A 9,844-nucleotide genomic window follows, 5' to 3' on the forward strand; every position below is an offset into this window, starting at 1 on the left:
GAATTTTAATACACATACATGGGTTAATTTGCGTTAGTGACAACCACACAAAATCTTCATCCAGACTTAGCCAACACAGTCTTAAACAGAGGACTACTTTTTAAAATATTTATCAATGTCAGGAGGTTTTCACATTGTAAATCTGGAACAATATATTTCCCATCAATCACAGTGTGACTCATGAATTAAAAACACTGACAAAGGTGTTTAGCTAAATCAGTTCTGGTACCAAATGACCAACTGGAGAGCACATACAGTAAGTTACACCATGAGGTTTTTGTTTGCTTTGAAAAGATAACCAGTTATTGGTTCAGATCCTTCTGTGATGGCAAAACAAAAATAAACCTTACCAGAAAAACAAGGTTAGTTTTCATAGTGCAGCAACTGGAAATGATGACTGCAGAGAGTAAATGTGCAGAGTTTTAGCAAAGTAATATTAACTAAATTAATCCAGTAAGCAATTAATGACTGTAATGACTGTCATTAATGTAGAGCTATAGTTTTAATTACGAAAAAAATAAAGAAAAAAAAAAAAAAAAAAAAATCAAAGCCACTAATTGCATAAACGGCGTGGGAGAGAATTTCAGGAGCCCTGAGTTCTATGCAATACGTTGGCGCATGTAAAAGCATTCTAAAGTATACGGACGCAAGTCATGCAGTTGGTTTTTTAATAATTGAAATCAAAATTTAAATTGAGTCAAATATCAACTGAAAGCAGATATATTATAAATTGCTTTCTATTTTGTACGCAAATATGGACCAATTTGTAATTTGAAGCTACATTTTGCAACAATCAGAAAAAAAAATCTTAAATTGAACAGAACTTGATCACTTTCTTTGGTGTAGATTTGCAAGCAAATAAGAATGATGCATGTTTTCTATCTTTTCTTTAATCAGAAGGACCAAGTAACATCCTAATGGAAATCCATTCCATTTATTTCCAAATTGTTCAACAGTGTACAGTGTTACTATAAAAAATAAAGTCACAACAAATCAAAAAAACAAATAATATCTTTTATATATTGTTTTATTTTTCTATCAATTTTGTCTTGGTTGCCATATCCAGTTTGGACATTTATTGATCAAATCACATATCAAGAGAAACTATATTGTGATCATAGCTTCTAACTGCTTCTGGACTTTCGCAACTCACAACAAACTGTGATTTTCAAATAGTTTTAATAGAAAGAAACTGTAGCCAAACACTTTGAAGTACCTAAGCATTGCTATTTTAAATGTCAAACATTAGGATTGGTTTCTGATCAAGATTCTACTTGTTATATCGTTGGATAAATTTGGACAGTCCGTAATATTGTAAGATGATTATTTGGAAACTTTGAGAGGGATTCTGGGATTTCAATTAGACCGACTTTGTAAAAAAGCCTTTTGATAACTTTCTGTATATGTCATCTGAGGAAACAAACATCTTTCATTTTGTAGCATCTATTAAATTCACAACCTGGTGACCATTAATCAGTACAAATGTCTTTAAATATTCCATTAACACCCCAGAAAAAGCAACAGTTAAATAAACCTACATGAGTAAGTAGTCCAAACTCATACCAACTCAACCAAATAATGACTGCCATCATAAATCAACCTGAAATCTGTCTCCTCTTGCTTATGATGCATTGTACAGTGAACAGAATACCATCCTAGCTAACAGAAGGACATCAAGAACCGTCCATGTGCCTCCATCATCATCTTCATCATCAGAACCCTGTTTATATCTGTTCCCACTCCCCCCCAAAAGTTTATTCCCACACAAAAGTCCTCGTGACTCTGTGCCCCCACCCACTGCCCGCACCCCTCCACCCATGCACAACAACAATGAAATCCAACAAACACAAACATTTTCCAGTTTCATGCTGACGGGAGGAAAGAGGGCCCCTATCCCGTAACCATGGAAGTGACATACCCGCACGTCCTGCCTGAAGTTACTATCTAGGCCAACAGCCATCGGGTAAATCCTCTCACTGCTCTTACTCTCTGAAAGTACCATTTAGTTCAAATGCAAACATTCAATTAGGGAGTGTTTGTAAGTGGCACAGGCCTCTGGGTCTGGACTTTAATGTGTGTGAACAAGAGAGCATCTATATCTGGCCATACTCTGCTTGTGTGTATGTGTGTGTGTATGAGTGGGCGGGTATTCTTCGGCGTGGTTCCCATTGTGACAAAGAGGTGCAGACTGACGCCCTGGGAAGCCTCGGTGCAGCCAAGTCGATAAAGCCATGCAAAATTAATGGGGCTAAGAGGATGGAAAACAGAGCTCCAATGGACTCTATAATCAATTTTTCCCCTCTGACCTTAATTAAATGCAGATGACTTAAACTGAAACAACTAAGGCACAATGTTTGTTTTTTCCTCCTCCAGCCACTGCTTGGGTATGTATGATGGTGGTGCACATTGAAAATAAGCTTGGGAGACTGTTTGTTTTTATTTTTGAAATGGTAAAAGGACAGCAGAGACTGAAGGTGTTCTGCATGAGCGATCTTCACAGTTTATGGGAGGTGCATTGCTTTTTTTTTTTTGCATGTGGATGTGCATGTGCTTCCTGGGTTGCCTGGTGGGGGGTAACGGGAGCTGGGATTGCTGTCGCTCATGCAGCTCACCACAGAGTCTCTCTGCTGATAGACAACATGCCAGCCAAGCATGGTGATTTTTAAGCAGTTGATCATTCAGACCAATAAATTTTCCGCTATTGTAAATTGTTTCTGACCTTTGTTTTTTGTTTGTTTGTTTGTTTGGGTTCTTTTGGTCAATTGTTACATATCTGTAACATTTAAAATAGGGTTTTTTATTTGTAGGTTTAATATATTAATAAATTGTAGGCTGTGCATCACCAAAGCGAAATGTTTTGTGCAGATTTCTCTCTAGCCTCTGTTGATGAGAATGGATTCAGTAATTCATTAAAGAATGACTTCTCCAAACATAATGAAACGCCATAAGAAAATGCTCAAATCTTCAAAAATGTCAGTGAGAAAAATGTGTGCAGATTTGGTAATGAAATGATAAAGTGAACTTTGGTCAGCAGCTGTTGTAAATTAATTTGACTTTGACTTGAATCAGGAAGTTAAATAGCAGTAGTATTGATCATGCAATTAATAGGTTTCCATTGGCATCTTAATTTGATTTAGCTGACTGTACCTTAAATGCCTAATTCTTTATTAAATTGTGTAGTGTCATTAATATCTTTTTGGATTTGTTAGATAAGGAAAGAGTGCTTTTTTTTATAATACTACCATTGCAGACCACATTTTTTAAAAATAAAAATACATAGATACATTTTTAAAATGCCATTTATTCATATAAAAGAGTTGACGCCACATGAGCGCACAGATTGCACATCGATTTTGACGCCATGTTGTAAGTGGCATTTTCTGGTTTATGCATCCCTATCTGTTTTTAAATCTTAATTAGGACAGCTGTTTTGAACAACTAAAAATCTAAATAGTTAAGAATAGTAACAGAAGCACCTAAGTCTTATAAATAAGACTTGGCTTAAACTTGTTTCCCAAATGCTTGGGTACTTTAGAATATCTTTAAGGTTGAATAAGTTACATTTAAGTTTGTTTTCAGCACATTCTTTCTTATTTTGCTTTTCAGATTTTACATTTTCTTATCTCAGTTATTTCCTCTATTAATGTTTCTTTCCAACTTGAGCTCTCTAAGTTTAAAGTTAATTTGGTTTAATGAGTTAGTTCTGAATAGAGCAAGAAGCTGTTCTCAAGAACTGCAACCTTACATAAGGTATAAAATCTCCAAAAGAAAAAAAGTTACTACAAATCACCAGGGTCAGAGGTGCAGCTGAATATGAATGCTTATTCGGTTTAAGCCATCCTAACTGTGCTTTTTTCCCCCCATCCTCCCACTACTACCCATTCTTGTGTAGGATGATCCTCATTCCCAGAACAAGCTGGAGGACCCGGTGAAGGCTCCGCCCAAGGAGGACGACTCCCTCAACATCCACAACTCTCTGACCCCCAAACACGAGAACCACAAGGTCCTGGGCGAGGAGAACTCCTCGGAGGTAAACTCACTGCAGAACAACATGATGTGAATCAAAACAAAACGCGAAACAGCCCCCAGCAACCTGACAACAAAACACAGAAAACGACACGGTGTGTCGGCAACTGGAAGATGCAGATTTCCTCCCTCCCCTGCTCTCTGGTCGCCCTCTGCCGAACGCGCCTAACTGGTCAACCAACCAACCAACCAGCCAACACACCAGCCAACCAACTCAGTCTACAACTGTCTCTGACACGGCACCACTGCCACGAGCAGCCTTCAGTCGCTGCAAATAATACAAAAAAAAAAAAAAAACACACACACACACCAACTCTGCCGCCATCACTGCCCCAGCTAAAAAATGCCCCCATCCCAAAGCCCCTTCCAGCCCCTCCTCTATCCTCCACATTCAGCCATGCCCCTGTTTCGCAGCCCCTCCCCCTCTTGTTGCTTTCACTTTCTCCTCTGTATCATACCTGCACACATGCGCACACAGACATTAGAAGCATACACATACTGTGAAAAGCTCCGAGACATAAACACGCTTTCATGTCAACACTGTCACACACACCTTCCCTTTTCCCTGCCTGCATTGGTGTATTTTGTAAAAAGAAAGAAATCATACAGAAGTTTAAACCGTACAGAAAAAGTTGTTGTAAAAAAAAACAAAAAAACATTAACTACTGAGAGGTTTTGATGTTTGTCTGACTAATCCAGTGAGTATGTATAAATATTGAAAAAAAAAAGTATTGCTCGGATTGATTTAAAAGAAACAACACAATGTGTCTTGGTTTTCATTGATGTGATTTCTAATCCTTTGATGTACTTGGTTTTTTTTTGTACTTTTTTGGGACTTCAAACAGAGAATAAACAAATGAAACTCAGACAGTTGTTGAAATAAACCTTTTTAACATGACCTCTCTGAATCCTGTGTTTTCCTCCGTGTCGCCTCCCCTTTTCTCCTTCCCTTTAAATCCAGCGCTTTCTGCATGGCTTTGAGCACAGCTTCTTAAGTCCTTGTCCTACAGTGTCTACACAAAAACAGCCAGAGTTAAACATTTCTTTACCAAAGATACGATTAATTGTGTCTTTATCCAGACTTCAACACAAGTGAAACATTCCTGTTTATTTCTGGGTTATATTTTACCACAATCATACTTATTTTAGTATCGATTATCATGTTGAATATTCGGATGATTAATCAGATAAAAATATTGACAGATGTTTCAGATTTCTAATTTAACCTTTTTAAACATTAGAGATGGAAATAAAAAAAAAATCAAACCCTTTTTGCAAATAAGAAAATAAACTCAACTGGGTGTTTTGGGTGAGATTTATTTACCTTGCCATTTTGTTCATTTTCCACAAAGGTTATCTTGGTCAAAGTTGCAGAATTTGGTAATATCGAGAACTTGAACTGTTACAAATAATAATGGTTTAAATGTGATGCCAGTTCGGGGCTCTAGAATTATAGTCTCCTTATTATGCACTGTAAAAACACATAGCTCGCATTGAAAGGGTAAAAATGAAGATGCCTTGCGTGAAGTAAGAATCTTAAGATCCATTCATAGGGCTAATGTTTTTTAATACTACAAAATGGACCAGCAATTCCAATAAAATTGGAGCAGTGGTTCCATAAAACAGTCCTCTAAAAGATGAATTATTTTAGACTGAGAGCAGAAAGTTTTAAAAGACTATTCAAATTGAGCCTAAGAAAGTTTTGATGTCTTGTCAATGTTAATGCAAACTCTGTGCTGATAGTCCCTCAGAAATATATGAAAATAAAAGGTCAGTTAGCTGATGATGTGACTGTGAGATCTACCATTGGCAAAGTCTTTACTCTTCAAGAAATTCTCCTCACTGCTCATAAATCATGACAAGGACACCAGGAACCAGTGTGCTGCTTCTGCATGTTTCATGCCTCTGGAGACGCTTTCGCTGTTTCCAGCTGGATACACGCTGGCTGACACACTTGTGCTTGCAAATAAAAGCTATTTCAGGTGCACATTTGGTCCATAAACAGAATTAGATGAAAAATACATTTATGACTGACACAGTTTTGGAATATTGTAAAGTTACTATCAGGGGCATTGCAGTTTTTATAGACCTGAGTTACAAACTTGAGAACCATTTCCAGTCATTTCACTTGAAAAATATGACTGATCAAGTATAGATAATAAATATTTAATTGTGGAATATCAAATCAAAATTCTCCCTATGTCTCATTTTGTAAATCTTGTATTTTGGATCTAAGTTTTACTGATCAACTTAGATAATATGCTTCTTCCACTTGATTTGAGTCTAGCTCTACTTGTATGCTTGTCTGAACATGATTTGGAATAAAATACATACAAAAATTCTAAACCAAGTCTTAAATATTGATTAAAAACAATCAAATTCAGTCTACATCCTGGCTGAGTTCATTCAAGTCTCAAATCCAAGACCAAGATCAGCCGTCAAGAACTGTCCTGATTTTTTAAGGTAAATTGTTTTAGCACTATGATCACCAGACTTACCAAATAATTTTGAGTCAGAGCTATTTTAGGCTGAATTGCCTTCATTGCCCTAAGTTCCTGAGGCTAAGTTTCAAGTTTATGTTTCAACTTCAAAGACAATCCTTGTCTCTTTAAAAATGCTCCTTAACTCACAAATTGGTTCCCACAAATACATGCACATTCTTCCAGAGCTGATAAACAGTAATGAATGTGTCTCAGCTGAGGCCGCAGTGCCTGAAGCCTTTTGTTGGATTTCTCCTTTGGTTCTGCCTGAAAGTAACGGTTTGAACAACAGCATTGTGGCGGATTCTTCCCAGGGTGGAGGAGTAATGGATGAAGGGTGGGGGAAGGTCCGGGTGCCCTTCCTTTTCTTTAGATAAATAGACAGGGGGTTCAGAGAGCATTTCAGCCTCCAAAAGGTAAAATAAAAGACTTTTTTATGAATAAAGAACAGCAAACAGCCGTACACTGGTTTCAAAAACAGCAACAGCAGCGATTATCATCCTCTTTATTCCTTGCACCCTGTTTCTCAAACACATCCACACAAAAATACACATTTGTGAAGCTGGGACATGACTGCACATGCTGAAATACACACAGAACAACACTAAAAGAGAGTTGACTGAATTGAAATGAGTGAAGCTAGATTTACCGCAGGACACCATGGCAACAAGTGGGCATTATATTACCAACAGAGAGAAATGAGGCAGCGTCGGGGCGGCACTGTCGTCTCTGAAAGCATCACAGAAAGACTGGATCCCTAGCCTTTTAGATTTCATCTAGAATATTATAAAAGTATTTCAAAACATCTTATCACAAATTATGAAATATCGAAACAAACCAACCAACAAGTCGGGAAAGAAGTGACTTATAGAGGTGACCAAGAATATAATGTTCATTTATAGGCAGAACTCCAGTGTCCCCTTGTGGAAATAGGGCTTCAGGAGTAGCTTCATCCTATAAACTTAAAAATTAACTTAGAGCTTTTCTGCTTAGCTTGTTTCTCTCCTAGATGAACCAACTGAAGTCTGATAAAGTGCTCTTGTATCAGTTCTTGTGATTTGGTGTATATTTTCAAACGCCCAGTCTGTTGTGATAGATGGCTGCTCACTCTGAGCAAAGTTTCTTCCTGCTAAAGGGGCAGATTTCCTCTCTGCTGTTTCTAAATTCATGATCCATATGAGGGATTACTACAAAGTCAACAACACAATGCAAGCGACTGTCCGCTGCTGCAACGCCCTCGTCCAGGAGGAGTGAATGAAAGTCAATGACTCCATGAAACCTGCCGGGTGTCCTCAGCTGAAAACCTTTGGATCAATTTGAATAATAAACTGAATTCGAGTTGACAGAAAACTTCCACAGCTTTTACACTCTTCATCCCTCTCCTGTTGTTTTCTCTCTCACTTTTCAGCTGTCGGTAGGTACTTGTATGCATTTTTAGACATTGGGCATCATCACCATGGAAACACAGTGTGAAGCTGTAATTTTAAATTCAAACTCTACAACCTCTCTGGTCCTGTGTCTTCAGACACACACAGCCACTCAATTACAAACAGACCGACCAAGCAGATTAAAAGTCTCACAGAGCTTTAGTGTCATCTAGTAATATACTGGAGGCTATCAGAGAATTAAAACCGCTCTCAACTCCACTTCAGGCTCAACATGGCATCATGCGATCTCCACAGACAGCCTTAATCCGGCTTATCACATACGACTGCCCTCATCATGACTCGGGTTACATTTTAGTTTTTAGTCTCTATGAGAAATGTTATCTGACGTAAACCAAATGCTTTGTTTTAGAAACCAACATAACAACATTGCATGATAGAAAATTCAGAATTTTCATTCCCACATTTCATTTAAAGTGAACTGGTTTTCTCCTCATAACAATAAAATCAAGAGCTAAGTCTGTTTTTTGTTTACACAGAATCTGAATTAATATTTTTAGAGTAAATATTTCTGGAAGACTTTTCCTTTTGTAGCAGAAAATTTAACATCACTTTTTCTTTATACCTTTTGTAGTTTTTGAACAGTAAATATTTTCACATCTTAAAATGTGCAAAACTGTGCTAACATGTTTAGAATGTCCTGAATTTTGTTTTGGTTCTGACATCCATTTCGGGTCAGTTATGCTCTTGTAAATGTGAGAAACTACAAGCCCTGATCAAATCATTTTTCAGGAGGGATTAAAGGACAAAATGTCAAAGGGACAGTATTCTCAGCACTTAAATAAATATGTAAATGCCCATTTCTCAGGTGTTTTGAACAGATGTGTCCTGTTATTTCTGTAATTCTTTTTTTATTTCCTCAGTTGACTCTTAAATTGTCACACTGACCTCAAGTGTCATTCACTTGAGTTTTTTTTCCATGCCTATCCTTGCTACACCATTTTTTAAAAACAAAAGATGCAGTGTTGGACCACAGCATGTAAGAGGGAAACAGGAAAAGAAACAGACATGTTGAAGGCGTGTGAAGATTATATTTTTGTCTGATGCTCAGAGTCGAGCCAGATGGGACCTGGGATTCGGCAGCAGCCAGTGATTGGCTGACGGTGTGGTGGAATGATGCCGTAAGGATGCCAAAGTGGCTGTCGTGATTGGCTAATGCCCATAGTAGTCCACGCAGGAGGCACACACACTCAAAGACACACTTATTCATGCATGCAAAATATACACGTGTGGGAATTAACCCAAAATTCAGCGTGAAACTGATGTGTGTTTTTTAATAACCACAGTTATGGTGGAACAGGTCTGTATGTGTGTGGTGTGTTTTGCAGATTTGGGGAGGAAAGGCAGAAATTGAAACCAAAAGGAACCAGATAAAGCAGTGAAGGGGGCAGCTGGAGAGGATTTTTCTTTTCTGGAACTACCCCCACTTCACTCCCACGTGATTCTAAATGAATCAGTCTGGCACCGTCTAGTTTACTAATGAGGCTCTGAGGAATGCTGCTGATCAGAACAGGAGCCTCTGGCTTCCATTCTGATGGAAATTTGGCAATACGTTACCAGTTCAGGGCAGAGTAGCCCCAGTTCTCCCAACCTCCTGTATTACATGTGTGCAAGTAACTGGTTTAGTAGTAGGGTGGTGATGGCAATGGCTTCAAAAAGCTGAAAGTGACGCCATACTGCTCACTTCAGCAGAGATTATTTGCGCTCTGATTAAGATGATAAAGCTCCTGATGATCACATTCTGTCCTGATATTTTTAGATAAGGATTTTATTATTAAAATTATTCCATCTTTGGCTGTATTTCTAAGCCTAAAGTGTCTTTGTACAGTTGTTTTTTTTTTTTTTTTTTTTTTTTTTTTTTTGGCCACATTTTTACCACAAAAAAATTTTTTT

The 9,844-nt window shown here is 37.7% G+C and overlaps 1 protein-coding gene across 6 annotated transcripts in view; it reads left to right on the forward strand.

The window, feature by feature from the left end:
- cspg5a (chondroitin sulfate proteoglycan 5a) overlaps window positions 1-4,732 on the forward strand; it is a 51,798-nt gene extending 47,066 nt beyond the window's left edge. For 4 of the 6 annotated variants that reach the window (XM_015054409.1, XM_015054411.1, XM_015054410.1 and 1 more), the window contains one exon: window positions 3,893-4,732. In XM_015054409.1, the coding sequence (XP_014909895.1) occupies window positions 3,893-4,060 (168 nt within the window). In that variant the 3' untranslated portion in view covers window positions 4,061-4,732. Of the gene's footprint in view, window positions 1-1,861; window positions 1,964-3,892 lie in introns of all 6 variants that reach the window. The other 2 variants (XM_015054413.1, XM_015054416.1) reach the window with 2 other exon arrangements.
- The last annotated feature ends 5,112 nt before the right edge of the window (window positions 4,733-9,844 follow it).

This window comes from Poecilia latipinna, unplaced genomic scaffold, assembly GCF_001443285.1.
Source record: "Poecilia latipinna isolate Pla-1442-1.1 unplaced genomic scaffold, P_latipinna-1.0 Scaffold1250, whole genome shotgun sequence".
NCBI lineage: Eukaryota > Metazoa > Chordata > Actinopteri > Cyprinodontiformes > Poeciliidae > Poecilia > Poecilia latipinna.